This window comes from Trichomycterus rosablanca, chromosome 3 (assembly GCF_030014385.1).
Source record: "Trichomycterus rosablanca isolate fTriRos1 chromosome 3, fTriRos1.hap1, whole genome shotgun sequence".
Taxonomy (NCBI): Eukaryota; Metazoa; Chordata; class Actinopteri; order Siluriformes; family Trichomycteridae; genus Trichomycterus; species Trichomycterus rosablanca.
The window spans coordinates 26,798,972-26,817,748 of NC_085990.1; the positions used below are offsets into that span (position 1 = coordinate 26,798,972).

General features: G+C 37.6%; 2 protein-coding genes across 2 annotated transcripts in view; both read left to right on the forward strand.

Annotated features, from left to right (window-relative positions):
- The window catches only part of myo3a (myosin IIIA), a 132,075-nt gene extending 120,822 nt beyond the window's left edge, over nt 1-11,253 (forward strand). Inside the window, exons 29-31 of the mRNA XM_062992288.1 lie at nt 4,649-4,740; nt 4,857-4,897; nt 11,136-11,253. Of these exons, the coding sequence (XP_062848358.1) occupies nt 4,649-4,740; nt 4,857-4,897; nt 11,136-11,253 (251 nt within the window). The remainder of the gene's footprint in view (nt 1-4,648; nt 4,741-4,856; nt 4,898-11,135) is intronic.
- Nucleotides 11,254-14,385: 3,132 nt separating this feature from the next.
- gad2 (glutamate decarboxylase 2) overlaps nt 14,386-18,777 on the forward strand; it is a 42,424-nt gene continuing 38,032 nt past the window's right edge. Inside the window, exons 1-4 of the mRNA XM_062992018.1 lie at nt 14,386-14,643; nt 15,367-15,429; nt 15,760-15,900; nt 16,674-16,907. Coding sequence (XP_062848088.1) covers nt 14,571-14,643; nt 15,367-15,429; nt 15,760-15,900; nt 16,674-16,907 — 511 coding nt within the window. The 5' untranslated portion in view covers nt 14,386-14,570. The remainder of the gene's footprint in view (nt 14,644-15,366; nt 15,430-15,759; nt 15,901-16,673; nt 16,908-18,777) is intronic.

An 18,777-nucleotide genomic window follows, 5' to 3' on the forward strand; every position in this document is an offset into this window, starting at 1 on the left:
GACAAATTGACTACACTAAATCGGGAGAAAAATTGGAGAGAATGCATAAATAAATAGAAAAAAACATAACATTTTAGAAACTAAAACACCCCCCTTTGTTAGGCGCTTGAAATAGTAATGTTTGGCAGCTATTGTGGCCAGTAGTCTAATTGGATAAGGATTAATAATTTTTCAAAGTGTGATTGAATAATTTTGCCCTATTCTTATTAAAACTGTTCTTAGCAATTTGAAGGTCCATCACGTTTGTCACTGACCTAAATTGAATTTTCTTCAGGTGACAATTGTTAGCTAATTTATCAGTGATGACATGTCTTGCAAAAATTGTCTAACCTAATAATAAAAGAAACCATATGAGCATTTAAATGTCAGTCATATTTTCCTTTCTTCAAAGGTCATTAAATGCTAATGATGTTTCATGAGAAAATGAGAGAACAATTACGACAAACATTATTATAAGCACGTTCAATTGGTTTCATTCCTCTGAGAGATGAAAAATTACTGATGACCTTTGTAGTGGCATGTTCAATAAATATAACAAACTTCATCTTCCCTGGTGGGCATTGATTCATTGACTTTGCCCAGAAACATGCAGATACTATAATACTATAATAACATGTCAAATATTCATACCTATTAATAATCTCAGTGATCCAGAAGTTTAGAGGGCTTAATGAAACAAAGATAGATAGGTGTAACTATATGAGTCTTAAGGACAAAACAACACAAATCAGGTGTTTATTGCTAGTGTGTAAAATCAATTATACAAAATAAATTACATTCTGTGCAGCTTAGTAATGACAGTTTCGTAAGATCGTATTTGTTTCAGGATGACTGTGCTATTGCGCACAAAGGGATGAGTTTGTTTTTGAGGAACTCCAGTGGCCTGTTGCTGTTCGTCATACCTTATAAATGTATTTTTGACTGAATCGGTCAAATTTCCATTAAAAACACTCTAAAAAGTGCGAAGCTTTGGAGCATTACGATGTGGGGCTGCGTATCTACAAAATGAAATTGTATCGTACAATCAACAGTAAAGCCAGGTGCTTGCATGGTCTAGTCACATCCAAGCAACAATTTAAAGAGAGAAAAAAGAGCTTTGTAATTCTTTTTGTAGGTGTCATAGGAATGCAGTGGTCGGCATATCTGTATTAAAAAGCATTATATAAATTTCTTTGTTAATATATAAGTACAACATCCAAAAACATTATTTTCTTCTTGTTTGGCTGTTGGGTGGCACGGTGGCTCAGTGGGTAGCACTGTTGCCTCACAGCAATAAGGTCCTGGGTTCGATCCACAGGCAGGGCGGTTCAGGTCCTTTCTGTGCGGAGTTTGCATGTTCTCCCCGTGTCTGCGTGGGTTTCCTACGGGAGCTCAGGTTTCCTCCCTCAGTGTAAAAACATGCAGTAAGGTTAATTGTAGACACTGAATTGCCCTATAGGTGAATGGGTGTGTGTGTGTATGTGTGTCTGCCCTGCGATGGACTGGCGCTCTGTCCAGGATGTTACTGTGTGCCTTGCGCCCATTGAAAAGCTGGGATAGGCTCCAGCACCTTCCCGCGACCCTAATTTGATAAGCGGTTAAGAATGTGAGTGAGTGTTTGGCTGTTTCCATTAGGGCTTGCCACAGCAGATCATTCATCCCCATCTGTCTTTCCTCACAACATTCATAAACCTCCTCTTTGACCTTCTTCTTCTCCTCAGCACTCTTCTCCACATAGAACCCTCATCTCTCGTCTGCACATGCCCAAACCATCTCAATCTTACCTTCTTAACAGTGGCGGCTGCTGGTCTTTCAAAGAGGGGAAGCTCATTGTCGGCTTACATCATCAAATTTGTCAATTTATTTACACATAAATTCTGCCCTCTGTTCCTTTTACAAGAAAATGGCCTGAAATGGGTTGTAGCAGTTTGTCTTTCGACTTCACTCGCAAAATCTGCGATAGGACTGAACCTCCTAGTGATTAAGTGACTAATGAAGTGTACTGCTTTGGCAATACGAATGTCCCTATTTGTCATGCCAATAAAGCTTCTTTTGAGTTTGAGACGTGACGGTCTAGCGCTCAAACTAGCTGTCAATCAAAACGGGATTCCGCCTTTCCACTAATCCTCCAATCATCTTGCAGAAGCTCAGCGTCCAGACCCGCCCACAGCCCCATTCACCCCCAGAGACGCTCAGCATCCGGGGGCGGGACAAAATCGAGGCATTTATTCAATGACCGGCGAGTTTCGGAGCATAAAAAAAAAACCTTAACGCAGTCACATAGAGGTGAATAGACGCTCAGCTTCTGCGGGCAAATGCATTGACGCTACGGGAATGTATGAGTTAAGTTAAGAAAATCGAGTCGATTTGTGATAATTAGCTGATTCTGAACGAACTCGTCTTCGAGATGAACGTGTTCTAACGCATTTGTAGTCAATGAAATGTTAACACAACTGTACATATTTGACCATTTAATTTTGGACATTTTAGGGGAAGCTGAGCTTCCCTTGCAGTCTTGGAGAAATCGCCACTGCTTCTTAACTTTGTCTCCAAAACATCCTACCTGTTTTGTACCTATAATTAACTTCCTCCTAATCTTGTCCTTTCTGGTCAGCATCTTTATATCTGACACCCTCTCCTGTCTTTTAATTAAAATACATAATGTTTAAATATTCGATTAAGTTATATAAACTGAAAGTACAACCCCAAATCAGAAAAAGTTGGGACAGCATGGATTATGCAAATAATAATAAAAAAAAAACACTTTTCTTACATTTACTTTGACTACTTAGATTGCAGACAGGATGAACCTGAGATATTTCATGTTTTGTCTGGTTAACTTCATTTCATTTATTAATGAACATTCATTCCTGCACCTCAGTTGGGACAGTAAAGCATTTACCACTTTGTAATGTTGCCATTCCTTTTCACCACACTTAAAAGACGTTTTGGCACAGAGGATATCAAGCGGTTTAGTGTTTCAGCTTTTATTTTGTTCCATTCTTCCTGCAAACACATCTTAAGATGTGCAACAGTACGGGGTCGTCGTTGTCACATTTTTCGTTTCAGAATTCTCCACACATTCTCTATTGGGGACAGGTCAGTACTGCAGGCAGGCCAGTCCAGTACCAGTACCCTCTTCTTCCACAGCTATGCCTTTGTAATGTGTGCAGCATGTGGTTTTGCATTGTCTTGTTGAAAAATGCATGGACGTCCCTGGAAAAGATGACACCTTGAAGGCAGCATAGGCTGCTGTAAGATTTCAATGTACTTTTCTGCATTAATGCTGCCATCACAGGAGTGTAAATGACCATTGCCAGGGGCACTGACACAGCCCTATACCATGACAGACCCTGACTTTTGGACTTGTAGCTGATAACAGTCTGGATGGTCCTTTTCGTCTTTGGTCTGGAGCACACGGCGTCCATTTTTTCCAAAAAAGACCTGGAATGCTGATTCATCTGACCACAATACACCTTTCCACTGTGTGATGGTCCATCCTAGATGCCTCCGAGCCCAGAGAAGTTGACGCCGCTTATGGACATGGTTAACATAAGGCTTCTTTTGCACAGTAAAGTTTTAAGTGGCATTTGTGCATGTAACTCTGTAGTGCTTTTGTAACTCTTGTAGTGCTTGACAAAGGTTTGCCAAAGTAATCCCTTGCCCATGTGGTTATATCAGCTATTGTTGAGTGGTGGTTCTTGATGCAGTGCCGTCTGAGGGATCAAAGATCATGGGCATTCAGCTTAAGCTTGCGCCCTTGGCCTTTAGGCACTGAAATTCCTCCGAATTCCTTGAATGGTTTAATAATATTATGCACTGTAGAGGGGGAAATATGCAAATCCCTTCCAGTCTTTCTTTGAGGTACATTTCTTATTGAGGTTTCAGTAATTTTCTCACACATTTGTTGATAAACTGGAGATCCTCTGATCATCTTTGCTCATCAAAGACTCAGCCTTTCCTGGATGCTGCTTTTGTACCAAACCATGATTACAATCACCTGTTGACATCACCTGTTTAAAATCGCATAATTATTTAGTTTTTTCACTTTATTACTAGCCCTAAATTGCCCCCGTCCCAACTTTTTTTAGAATGTGTTGCAGACAGGCCTGAAATGCAGGAATGGAGGTATATTAATAAATGAAATGAATTTAAGCGGACAAAACTAAAATAAAAGTCAAGTAAATTTATATGTAAATGTAAATAAAGTAAATGTAAGGAACACTGCATTTTTATTTTATTTTCATTTTCCATACTGTCCCAATTTTTTATGATTTGGGGTTGTACACTATCTAGCCAAAGGTGTTTAAACACCACTCCAAAGTATTGAATTTTGGTCAAATATTAAGTTTAAAATCAAGGTCAGAGTGGAAATGACATAAATACTGGTGCACAAAGTTGGCATACTGTTCAGTTCAATTGTACTTGGTTTAAGTTGTAGCCAAAGTGGTAAAATATCTTATTTCAAGCACCTCTTAGTGACTCTTGACAACAGATTTATGGAAAAAATAAACAAAATTTTATTAATCTCATTAAGTGTTAACGCTTTTAGACTAAGTTTCTAAAATTTTAGAAGACACATGGTCATCAGTTGACCTTTGACCACAGGGACCAAACCAAATTTCTTTGCAGTGTTTGAATTGTCCTTATGCTTGTGTTCTGTGTCCAGCAGCTGATTTTGGTCAGTTGAGGACATCTCGCCGAAGCCTACCAAAGGTGCTCAACAATCCAGAGGACATGGCTTGCTACAACATTATCCATGTGAGTGCACACTTTAAATCTATAATGCAAAGCAAACCAAAGCTAGAAGAACACTGGAACTTACACTCGTTTCTCTCTCTCTCTCTCTTTATTTATTTTTTTATTTTTATTTACAGCGCTCTATCCAAGATGAAAAGATTAAATCAACAATGCAAAGGTAAGTGACACATACTACTAGTATCTACGATTGTTTTTTTTTTTTTATAAACATTAACATAAAATGAACATAACCAAGTGGTAAAAGTGCCAGGGTAGTGATTAATAAGATCTATGAGTCTTGAATCAGATATCCCCTGGTGCCTCTGGCCTTCTTAGTGCACATTTGTTCCAGTTCCATGCAGATACAAAGACTCCTATTTGAATCCAGACCAGCACAAGCAGTCATCTAAGTCTGAGTGATAAAACAGTTTCTCACTGATCACATACTAATCAAATACTGCAATCTTAGAACATTAAGTACCAAAACATAATAAATATGTATTCGCCTCATTTTGATTTCCTATATTTGTCACACATGGTTTTAGTTATTTAAATGTATTACAAAAGAAAGAAAAGAAAAAGAAACAAAACTGATACTTTTTTCATGGAAAAGGTTGTACAATGTCTATTTAATCCATGTGAAAAGGAACCGCCGCTGCTCAGGTGGCGCAGTGGTAAAAACCACACGCTGGATCCAGAGCTAAGATCTCGAATACATCGTATCGAGTCTGCTGAGCGGCCGCATGAACAACGATTGGCCTGTTGTTCAGATAGGGGTGGGATATTAAAAAGCCAGATAGGGTCTCTCTCTCATAACTAATGCAATTACGTCCTCTGCTGGCTGATTGATGGCTCCTGCACAGAGATGGAAAAAAGAATGCTGTCAGGGTATGTCTCTCCGTACACAGTGCTGACCCGCATTGCACTTGTCAAAGTGTAGATGACAAGATGCATATGGCATGCTGCACACGTGTTGGAGGGGGTGTGGGTTAGCTTCGTTCTCCTCAATCAGAGGGGGGATCGGCATTGGTGGAGAGGAAGCATGATGCAATTGGGGAATTGGGTTTAAAGGCGCTACAAGGGAAAAAAAAGGAGAGAAAAATGCATAAAACAATATATAGTTTGAGCTTAAGATCACAGGTTTATGTCTAGAAATTCATCTTTAGATTTTTCTAGTAAAGAGCAGAACATAATTTATGGTTTTATCATTTCTGGCAAGCTCCTTAAGCCCTAAAGCAGTAAAGCATCTAAAGAGTTACTTATTTTTTAGTTTGTTAGTTATTGACTCTTTAGTCCACAGAACATTATTCTAAAAGCTTTAGGGTCTTTACTGTGATATAAGCCTTTATGTTCTCAGGTTGGTGGTGGCTTCTGCCGTGCAGAATCTTTAATGCTGACTTCTGAGACAAGCAAGGCCTGGAGTTTTTTAGTTGTTCTTTTTGTGACTTTAAAGAGATGTTGTCACTCTTGGGGGAATTTAGGTAGACTGGCCATTTCAGGAAAGAATGGTTAGTAAAATAGTATTAAAGAAAGACACAAATTGAATGTGTGGAATAAAATATTGACACAAATGTTTTGATTTTGACACAGATTCAACATAGATGAAGAAATAAAAGGGTTTGTAGTGTACAGAACTTTAATTGTTGACAGTAATTATATAAATTTTATAAAGTATATAAAATATATAACATTCGCTGAGAACCGCAGATCCGGGTTTCGAATTTCAGCTGTGCTATCAGCTGGTTGAGCATTGACTAATGTGCAGCGGAATGGGGGGTAGGGGGTTTCTGAGACAGCCTAGCCATTGGGAGATGCTAGTCAAAACAGCATTTGTATGACTCATGTTGGTCAAGAAAACCTCAACTGATGTTGCTCTGTGGAGACCACTGGAGTTTCCTTAAACCAACTTTTCTTCATGCCTTTATAGACCTTTGTGCACAAGGGTACAGTCATGCTGGAAAAGGAAATGCCCATCCAAATACTGTTACTCAATGTTGGAAGCATATAATTTACTTTATTATTATTATTACAGTTCTTAGCAAATTATGTGGCTGAAACACAATAATTCAATAATTGGAAGGGTGTCCAAATATTTTATATGTGCATTCATATTGATTCTAAATGTTACACCAAAAATTATACTGTATCATAAGGGAACACCTAAGAGAGCCTAAACGTAATATTAGGAATTTAATGGAAAAGCTCATGCACTAAAATCTACAGCAGTAAAGTGATAGAGTGATATAAAGTTATATTTAATGTAATAGAAGACAGTTTGATCTCACCAAGATCTAATGAGCATTGGTGCTTTAAAGCAACACAGATCACCTTTTTTCATCCATAAATCTCTCGGTAATGTCTTGAGACTACATGAAACTCAGTGAATGGAAAGCGTGATTTGAAGCCATCGAGGTGGAGGTGAGGAGCCACTAAATCAGTTTCTTTATCCTCTTTCAAGACAGAGATAGGTCTCACTGCTAAAAGCTAACACAGTTAGCTTTAGAAACAGTCAGTATCCAGTATTTTAAGTTCTGTAAGAACTATTTGAGGCATTCTGATATTAAGATGGACATACACTATATGGGCAAAAGCATGTATGTAGACAACCCACTGCTAATAGGTGTATAGAATCAATGAATTTAACACAATCTAATGTTATGAAATAAGTTATTAAATGTGCATTAATGTTGAAAAACACAGAAACATAATGAGAAAAGTGGGATTGTTTAATAGTGTCCTATAAAATCAACTTATATCTGATAGCTCTTATAAAACCAAAGTAATCATTATACTAAATAACATGGCTTACTGTACCATTATGAAACCCCCTAATATGTGAATTGGCACACCCTGTACCTGTTCAACAGTCATGTAAAATCAATGTAGAAAATGCATTATATGTTTTTAATATTTTGGCAACAGTTTGGGGAAGACCCTTAGCTGTTTCAGCATGACCCTGTGCCAGCGCGAGATACACAAAGACATGGTTTGGTGTTCTATGAGCAGTGCCCTGTCCTCAATACCTTTAAATGCCTTTGGGATGATTTTAAATGTTGATTACATTTACGTTACATTTGTGGCATTTAGTGGACGCTTTTATCCAAAGTGACATATAATTATGACTGAATACAATTTGAGCAATTGAAGGTTAAGGGCCTTACTCAGGGGCCCAACAGTGGCATCTTGGCAGTGGTGGGGCTTGAACCAGCAACCTTCTGATTACTTGTCCAGTACCTTAACCACTAAGCTACCACTGCTCCCTGCTGTTGATTGCAAGCCTGATCTTTTTGTCCAACATCACAAATGCAAATTTCCACTGACTAAGTAGTTTGTGGATAGCAAGATTCATATAAAATGGGATTTCCAACAATCACCTGTGCCTTTGCGTTCCTCTGTGCTGCCTAGTTTGGCCAACAGACAGGGTTAGAGAGCTCATTTGCGCTTGATCTGTTTATCTCTTTGATTGTCACCTACATCTCATTAGCATTAATTTGCTTCAGATGAAAGGTTACCTATATGTCTTCTTCACCAGTTTCTTGTTTGACACACCTGAATTTCTCTGAAGAAGTAATGCCGAATCGCTTGATCTGCTCCAATTTTTACTGATGCAGACTGTCAGAGTTCTGTTTATTTCTGGGAACTTGTGTGGGACCTCACAGAGGATCTGCCCTGGGAGGGTGAATTGCCCCAGAGGCGGCTTGACATCACTGTTTCCTGATCTGGATTTGCACGTAAAACCACCAACATGCGCAGGGGAACGTGAGTTGGTGTAATGAGGTTTTGCTCGCACATTGCTGAAACAAAAAGCTGGTCTTGTTGCAAATGGCCTGTCATATCACAACATTCAGTTCTCATTTCTGCACTTTCCACTGCATGTTGCGGATATGTTTGTGTCTTTTGTTTGTTACTTTGTTTCTAATAATTTGGCCAACTGTTATCTGAGTTTATCCCTCTTTTTATTGTAGCTTTTTAGCCACAGTATTATTCTACCTTGAATAAATATCTGCAAATGTTCTCTATTCCTCTCCTGCTGGTGTGTGGTGATCATACAGTGTATCACAAAAGTGAGTACACCCCTCACATTTCTGCAAATATTTCATTATATCTTTTCATGGGACAACACTATAGACATGAAACTTGGATATAACTTAGAGTAGTCAGTGTACAACTTGTATAGCAGTGTAGATTTACTGTCTTCTGAAAATAACTCAACACACAGCCATTAATGTCTAAATAGCTGGCAACATAAGTGAGTACACCCCACAGTGAACATGTCCAAATTGTGCCCAAATGTGTCGTTGTCCCTCCCTGGTGTCATGTGTCAAGGTCCCAGGTGTAAATGGGGAGCAGGGCTGTTAAATTTGGTGTTTTGGGTACAATTCTCTGATACTGGCCACTGGATATTCAACATGGCACCTCATGGCAAAGAACTCTCTGAGGATGTGAGAAATAGAATTGTTGCTCTCCACAAAGATGGCCTGGGCTATAAGAAGATTGCTAACACCCTGAAACTGAGCTACAGCATGGTGGCCAAGGTCATACAGCGGTTTTCCAGGACAGGTTCCACTCGGAACAGGCTTCGCCAGGGTCGACCAAAGAAGTTGAGTCCACGTGTTCGGCGTCATATCCAGAGGTTGGCTTTAAAAAATAGACACATGAGTGCTGCCAGCATTGCTGCAGAGGTTGAAGACGTGGGAGGTCAGCCTGTCAGTGCTCAGACCATACGCCGCACACTGCATCAACTCGGTCTGCATGGTCGTCATCCCAGAAGGAAGCTGACGCACAAGAAAGCCAGCAAACAGTTTGCTGAAGACAAGCAGTCCAAGAACATGGATTACTGGAATGCCCTGTGGTCTGACGAGACCAAGATAAACTTGTTTGGCTCAGATGGTGTCCAGCATGTGTGGCGGCGCCCTGGTGAGAAGTACCAAGACAACTGTATCTTGCCTACAGTCAAGCATGGTGGTGGTAGCATCATGGTCTTGGGCTGCATGAGTGTTGCTGGCACTGGGGAGCTGCAGTTCATTGAGGGAAACATGAATTCCAACATGTACTGTGACATTCTGAAACAGAGCATGATCCCCTCCCTTCGAAAACTGCCTTGCTGAGGAAGCTGAAGGTAAAGGTGATGGACTAAACCCAATTGAGCACCTGTGGCGCATCCTCAAGTGGAAGGTGGAGGAGTTCAAGGTGTCTAACATCCACCAGCTCCGTGATGTCATCATGGAGGAGTGGAAGAGGATTCCAGTAGCAACCTGTGCAGCTCTGGTGAATTCCATGCCCAGGAGGGTTAAGGCAGTGCTGGATAATAATGGTGGTCACACAAAATATTGACACTTTGGGCACAATTTGGACATGTTCACTGTGGGGTGTACTCACTTATGTTGCCAGCCATTTAGACATTAATGGCTGTGTGTTGAGTTATTTTCAGAAGACAGTAAATCTACACTGCTATACAAGTTGTACACTGACTACTCTAAGTTATATCCAAGTTTCATGTCTATAGTGTTGTCCCATGAAAAGATATAATGAAATATTTGCAGAAATGTGAGGGGTGTACTCACTTTTGTGATACACTGTACCTTTTTCTCTCTCTGGCGAGGTGCATCCAGCCACCTTACAGATGATTAGTTATCTGCATACAGTACTTTTAGCCATCTAATCAACATCTATTGTATGTTATACTGCTTCAAATTGGTCTACTGACAAAATCAAAAATAAGTTATGATGGTTTACAAAAGGAGGCAAAAGCTGGCTAATACTGCTGCCTTGATGTTGGTGAGAATACAGTGCTGGTAATTGGAGACCATTCCTCTTTACAGAATCTCTTTAGATCATCCAGGGTTTCAGGTCCTCTCTTGTGCACTCTCCCCTTTAGCTTTTTTTTTTTTTTTTGAGTCACATCTGTTGATAAGAGGTGCACAAAGTCAACTATCTAAAATAAAATATATGCTTTCATCTTTGTGGCAAGTTTAGGAAAGGCCCTTTCCTGTTTCATTATAACTGTGCCCCTGTACACAATGAAAGATCTGACTTTACAATATCTGACTACATTGGCACAAATTTGCAGACACCACAGTTGTGTGAAAAGCTTTCCCAGAAGAGAAAAAGCTGTTCTAGCTGGGTTTGTGGGTTTAAGAATCAGATGTCTCACAAGCTTAAGGTCAGGTGTCCTTATACTTTTGGCAATTTAGTGTACATATCCCTATATGCTTATGAGTAAGCTAAAACTCACAATGACAACAATGACACCTACTAAGGCATATACACATACATACACTGCACACCATTCATCACTGCCTCAGACTACATAAGGGGAAGGCCAAGTAAGGAATAACATGACAAAGTTGTGTAAACAGCAACATCTTTATTTTATGTACATATGCTAAGTGGAGCTTTTTCTGTTCTGTCCTCAGCAACTCTTTGTCCAGGACACCCTCAGAAGAAATGGGGGAAGATGGGGAAAGTCCTTATGACTTCAGGAAGCTGCTGAGAAAAACCTCCCAAAGAGGAAGACTTATTGAAGATGATTAGACTGTTCTATGCATTTTAGCATATTTTTAAAGTACTGATACACTGGATATTCAGCCATAGTGTATGTGTTTCATTCAAACCTCTTTTTTAAACACTTTCGGAATCAGCTTAAACTGCTTACAATAAATAAACATGGGTTGGATCAATACACTATTTGGATCAATATACAGTCTAAAAAAGTTTCTTAAGTGTTTTTTGGATGTGTAATGATTGGAGGTGGACTATATATACCTAGAGAACCTATGAAAATTTTTGCTGCATCATGTGACTTTCTAAAGGATTCTACTTGGGACATTTTTGTTCTCCATCGAGGGACTAAGCAAAGGATCCTACAAAGGTTTCAACCTAATTTCCAGATGATCCTATCTGGAAGATTCCATCTCTAGACATTACTGAACTCTACTGACTTCACAAAAAATAGACTTGACTATGATGTACTTGGTGTTAGAATAAAAGTGTGCAAATATTAGAATATTGTGCAAAATAGGAAGTTTTAATAGATTTAAAAATGTAAATTAAGAATTATTACTTACATATTGTTGGGTCTTTTTTTGATCTTATAAAAAATAAAATAAAGGACAATACAGGACGCCCATTGTTAATTGGTGCTCACTGTAACGTTTTAGAAAAAAAAAACAACATTCATGATTATTGCCATTGTGAGTGCCAGACCCCAAGAGCTACCAGCTATACTCTATGTACTATAGTTTGTTCTCCTCCCAACAACATATGCGTGTATTTCTTTCTTGTGCCCAATGTGTCGTATTAGCACTAGACCACGACCCTGACCAAGACAAGGCGTTAGAGAAAATGAATGAATATGACATTCTATTATTTTACATTCTATTATTATTAAGTGCTGTTACTATTATGAAATGCTGTAAGTTATGTTTTTCCTCTTATTAGTTCAAGTGTTTTCTTTTATATGTCAATAAATAATGATGATATGACATTGATATTACAATAGATTAAAACCAAACAACACATCCAGCATACTTTTTTCTGATAGGATTGTGGGTATTTCCGATGGTTTGACATAAAAAAAACTATTTTTTTGTATCCTTTGTTAAATATTCCTCCTTTATCTTTTTAAAATGTAAAATTATTGATTAAATGAAAATAAATATTTTCTTATAATTGATTGGTTTTCAGAAGCCTGTTAAATATGGCTATGCTTGTTTGATGTCACAAATGAACAATTTGTATTTAAAAAAAAAAAAAAAAAAGCAGCATAACTGCATTCACTACTGCATAGTGAATGGATTACAGAAGCATGGGTAACAGCCACTGTTCGTGAGGAGTTTGGCATGTTTTCCCCCTAGTAGTATAGATATTATGTTTGAAAGTCATTTTTGTGCTTTCAGCAGTTTTTGCTAAAACAAACATACAGATGTTCATTGTTACATTTTTGCTTTATAATGGATCTGCAGGACCAGGATCCAAAGGAGATCACCTCTGGTTACTGAGGATTTTGATGTTCCAATGTCTTCTTGGGTTTGTACTTATCCCACAAACAAGTGTGTATAGTTCTGTGATACATTTGTGCACTGTGTGTCTAGTGTATGTTTGCCTTCACAGTGGCATTATGACCATCACAATCCTAAACAGGATAAAGAACGGATAAATAAACAGTTATTGCACGAAGCAGGCAAAGTAGATGCCACGTTTTGGTGTTTATTCTCCATTCTCCTTGCTGTCAAGGTCGAGATGGTTCCTGTTGAAAAATGCACCCCAGTTACTCCTCCCTCCTCGCGCTTGGACACTCGTGACGCAGCTGATGCGAGTGATTAGGGGAAATGAACGCGAGTGCATTGGGAACCTTATTCTAACAGTCAGTAATGGATATTGACTGTACTATTTTAATGATCCGGCAAAATAAATTAACTACGCAACATAAAGAAATCGTGTCGATGATTTTTGAAGTTGTTCCGTTTTGTCGCATAAACAGAGCTCTAAATATTAAATATTTTATGTACATATAAACCTGGCTTTGAGCATAGAGACACTATACGGCTACATGTGCTCATATGTTACCTCTGGGCGGCACGGTGGCTCAGTGGGTATACTGTCGCCTCACAGCAAGAAGGTTCTGGGTTCGATTACCAGGTGGACCGGTCCAGGTCCTTTCTGTGTGAAGTTTGCATGTTCTCCTTGTGTCTGCTTGGGTATCCTCCGGGAGGTCCGGTTTCTTCCCAAAGTCCAAAGACATGCAAGTGAGGTGAATTGGAGATACAAAATTGTCCATGACTGTGTTTGACATTGAACTTGTGAACTGATGAATCTTGTGTAATGAGTAATACCGTTTCTATCATGAATTACATGAATGTGTAAAAAATTATGTTAAAATCCTTATATGTTAGCTTTAATCTATTTATTATTTTGTAAACAATTTCATTTAATTTTATGTTTAATTTTATTTCTATTTTGGCTGCTCCCGTATAGGAATCGACACTGTGGATCATTCTGGACAACATTCTTGATTTGACACAGTTTTTACTCCTAATGCCCTTCCTGACACAACCTTCCTTATTTTAACCGGGTATCACACACATATATATATATATATATATATATATATATATATATATATATATATATATATATATATATATATAATCGTATATTTAAGTGTGTTTTTCTTTTAAGATTTTAATTCAGTTTATATCGTGTTTATGAGACATATTATAAACTCTGTATGTTTCGATACACAATAAAAAAATTTAAAAAAAAAACACAATAAAAACACAATAGAAATGAACTGCACAGACATTAGAAATGTGTGCATGGTTGGATTTTGGATTTTGCGCTCTCAATACGAAATTTGCGCTCAATACACCCTCAGTGCACAGATTAACTGGTTTACGCTGAAGAAAGACGCTTTTCGTCCTAAAATAAATAAATAAATAAATCTTTAATACAAAGTTGGAGAGCGCACGAGCCATTTTTGCTCCCACGCTCTCTGGTGCGGGCGCGCTCACGTCTCGCGCTGGAATCTCCATGGTGACGTGACATTGGCGTTTAGCACCGGTGCGCGCAGACGCTTTTTTTCCTGTGCCGGGGCGCACATACCGCAACCCACGCACGCTTACGGATTACAAAATCGTCCGACTACTCCATCACGAATAAAACGTTCAGTTTTAATCCCTCCACATTTTAGCACGGGGGACGTTGCCGTCCTTAACAGGCTTCATGCGGCTCGTGACAGAGAGAGAAGCGTACACTGGGTGAAGGATCCACCGAGGACCCGGGCTGGATGCTCTCAGTTTATCTCGGTGTGTGGTAGCCGCAAACCGGAGATTTTGGTTTTATTTTGCGCCATGGCTTCGCAAGGCTTTTGGTCTCTGAACGCAGAAAACGGCGGGGAAAGCGGCGGCCAAAGTCCTGTTACAGGTAATACATACTGATGCTCAATAATAATAATAATAATAATAATAATAATGCGAAAATGAAATAATAAGACCACGTTGGGTATATATATATAAACTCATATAGGCTTGTTTTTGCTCAACTATATCCTTATATTAAACATATTATGCGTCTTTACCCATATGTTAATATTTAACACAGGCTATTGGACTAATTCATTACTGACTCATTTCGCTGTTTATTATTTAGTTGGATTTGACTTTTTATATCGACGTTAATTATTAACAATAATTAAAAAAATACATACTAAAGTTTAGATTTATATAAAGCCCAACAACCAATGCACACTGTGTAAAATTAATTAGATAGATAGATAGATAGATAGATAGATAGATAGATAGATAGATAGATAGATAGATAGATAGATACTTTATTTATCTCGAAGAAAATTATTGCTTTTTTATTAATGCGTAAAACAATTTAATCCTCGCTTACTTTCGTTATTATTATTAATAATAATAGTAATAATAATTATCGGTTACTTAAAACCAACATGACATTTATTGTATTTTATATGGTTATAAAATGCGTTTGAGGCATTAAAAACGGAAATTGTATTTATCTGTATTTATCTCTCTCTCTCTGTCTGTGTGTGTGTGTGTGTGTGTGTGTGTGTGTGTGTGTGTGTGTGTGTGTGTGTGTGTGTGTGTGTGTGTGTGTATGTGTGTGTGTGTGTGTGTGGTAAAGCCAGGGCTTGGTGCCAAGCGGCGGCCCAGAAATTCACCGGAGGCATCGGATCCAAATTATGTGGTGGGTTCAGTTTGTTAGGCGTGGAAATATTATTTGTATAAATCTTTATATAAATTGTATAAATCTATAATCAGCCTGTATATGCTTGTATTCATATCAATTATGTTATGTTTTAAAATGTGAACCCGTTTGTATCATCGTCATGCTGCCAAAGCATTATGAAAATACACAAAAAACATAGAACACATTTCCTTTTATAACACAGTGTCGAGATTGAGTTTTATTATATAAAACAAGATAATACGAACTAAACTACTAACAAAAAAACTGGTCTGGGGTGTTACAAATGTGACATTTTATATGAATGTATTATTGTCTTGTATTCTGAAGCGTTGTTGAATGTGGGAGATGTGGAGAAAGGAGCGAATGCACCCGGTAAACCGACTGCTGCAGAAAGCTGCAACTGCACTAGCAAACCCTGCAGCTGCCCCAAAGCCTCCAACATGGGCTTCTCAGAGCTCTACTCTTCAGGTACACATATCTGATTTATAGTTTATATACACCAAACACAACATGTACGTAGACACATCATTTTTACAGATAGATTTATTATATAAGTGTAATTGATGGAGTACAATTTAATTCAAATTAGAATATTATTTTGTACATATTTTTTAAATGCTATTTAATCTGTTTTGCCTGCCTTTTAAATATAGCTAATGCATTTATTTTTTAATTTATTTTTATTTATTTACAATCCATATTCTGCATCCGAAATTTTTTATTTAAAGCAAATAGTTATTGCGCATGAATGAGAAAAATAAAAATAAGTATTTTGACATAAAGATTTGTAATTATTTTTAAGGATTTTTAAAGATAAATTAGGGCTGGTTCAGGTCTGTTTTTTTTCAAATTAAGATTGTAATAATTTTTCGATGTTTTTGGCTGAAACGTCGAAGCTTGACCTTATTTTTTCAAGGTGAAACATGAATGTGGTGTGTTACCTGCTCTATGCGGCTATTTTAATGACGCATTTTTTCATATTTCACTTTTAAATTGCAAATATTCTGCTAATTTTTACTAATATATTGCAAATATTTGGCTCACATTTCGAACTCGTATATTGCAAAATATTTTTTTTTCTTATTTATTGCTATTTTGCTAATTTTTTACTCAAATATCTGCCTCATGTTTTACTCATTTATTGCAAATATTTTGCTTAATTATTGTTCACATATTTAGTTTATATTTTGCTCGTATTTTATTATCAAATGTTGCTCATGTTGGGCTCATATTCTGTGCAGATCTTTTACCGGCGTTAGATGGAGATTTGAAGACCATGAATTTTCTGCAGGAAGTGGTGGATATTTTGCTTGCTTACATCGTGGAGTCTTTTGACAGATCTACCAAAGTAATTGATTTTCATTATCCAAACGAACTGCTGCAGAGGAATAACTGGGAGCTGTCGGATGAACCTGAAACTCTGGATGATATTTTGATCAGCTGCAGAGCCACCCTCAAATACGCCATTAAAACAGGTACTGCCACATTCAAATTATTACCGTTTAATTCGTTATAAAGAGTCGACGAGCATGCTGCATAAGTCATTAATAGCGCTTTTCGATTCCAGATGTTTGGAACAGGTTTTGAGAACTAGAACCTGCCTCTTGTAATTATGCAATGCGGCATTGTAACGGGGTGTCAAAATGTTATACTAGATGATTTCATTTTGAATTCATTATATATTAGGTTAGTATTTTAATATTGGTGTTGTTTATGAATGTTTGTTAGAATTCACCATTATGAATGTTGTATTTGATTTATTATTTAAGATAATTTGATGACTGTCACTTTAAGAATGGCAGGTGGCCTTCGAGTGCGCAGTTTTAGAGAAACCGTAGAATGGTGGTGACATTGTAGACAAGGTTTAGCTAGTACTTGCATCTGGATTATTTTGTATTTTTAAAGAAAAAAATAGTGTTTTTTTCTATTTCTTTCTTGCTCCTTTATTGATCGAGTAGTCTGCATACCTGGAAAAAGCGTCAGACATATGCCTTCACTTTCTATTACAACTCTTAAGAACTTATAATACATTACCTAATGCAATGGATTCATTTGTACATGTTTAGACACGTGGGTGCTCCGGTTTCCTCCCACAGTCCAAAGACATGCAAGTGAGGTGAATTGGAGACACTAAAGTGTCCAACACTGTGTTCGATATAACCTTGTGAACTGATGAATCTTGTGTAATGAGAAACTACTGTTCCTGTCATGAATGTAACCAAAAGTGTAAAACACAATGTTAAAATCCTAATAAAACAAACAAAACAAACACATCAATGTGGAAAATGTGACCAAAGTGATTGGGGCATGGTTGGTGGTGCCAGGCACATTGGTTACGAGACAGGTTAGAGGAGAATGACCAGGACAGTTAGATCAGACTACAATAATTTAAATAACCACTCTTTACAGCTATAGTAAGCATGAAACATTGCAGGTTGCAGAACACTTTAAACCTTGAGCCAGGTTGAAGACTTATTGAAGTTCCATTCCAGTCACAGTTGAAACAAAAATCTAAGGCTACAGTGGACACAGGTTCACCAAAACAAGACAGTAAAAATGGACAGTTTAAAAAGGTAGCTGGTTTAAATATCATGAAACCCAACCTGTCATGTGTCAACATTTAAATTAATTTCAAGGAGTAATTTTCATTAATTTCAGTAATTCCTTTAAAAAGATCTAAAACAAATGTAGTTACTAATACTATACTATAATACTAATTTCTAGCATGTAAGACAGTGAATCTCATATTTAATAAATGAACCCTTTCACATGTTTACAGTGATGTCACTAAAGGTACACCTCTCCAACTGACAGTTCAGGCGTTTTAGCCACATCCATTGCTAACTGGTATATAAAATTAATTATATTAAATATGTTTTCAACTTTGTGAACGTAATTGACACAGAGCCCTGAACTTAACCCAATTTAAGGCATTTGCTATGAATCGGAATGTTGATTATGAGCCAGGCGTTATCCAGAGACTATAAAATCTTGTCGAGGCCGTTATAGCTGCTCACAAGCAATAATATGGCAACAGAATGAAACAGTGAGCTGTGAAAATAATAATAAGTGAAAATAATAATAATAGTAATAAAATCCTCATTAAAAAATAAAGCAATACCACAGACCAGTAGCTGGTTGCTGGTCTATGGCTGGCTTGTGCTTCCTAATACTTTTGATGGTTCAAGATGGACAGTGATGGATTTGTGGGATGTGTGATCGTATGCTGGTTTTGTTTTTACTGACCAGCTTTTGTCACCATTATTTGGTAGCAAAAGCCAACTAGAAACTAACATAACAGTGGTTATGTTGGCTTACAGTATTTGGCAGCAAAGGCAATTTAAG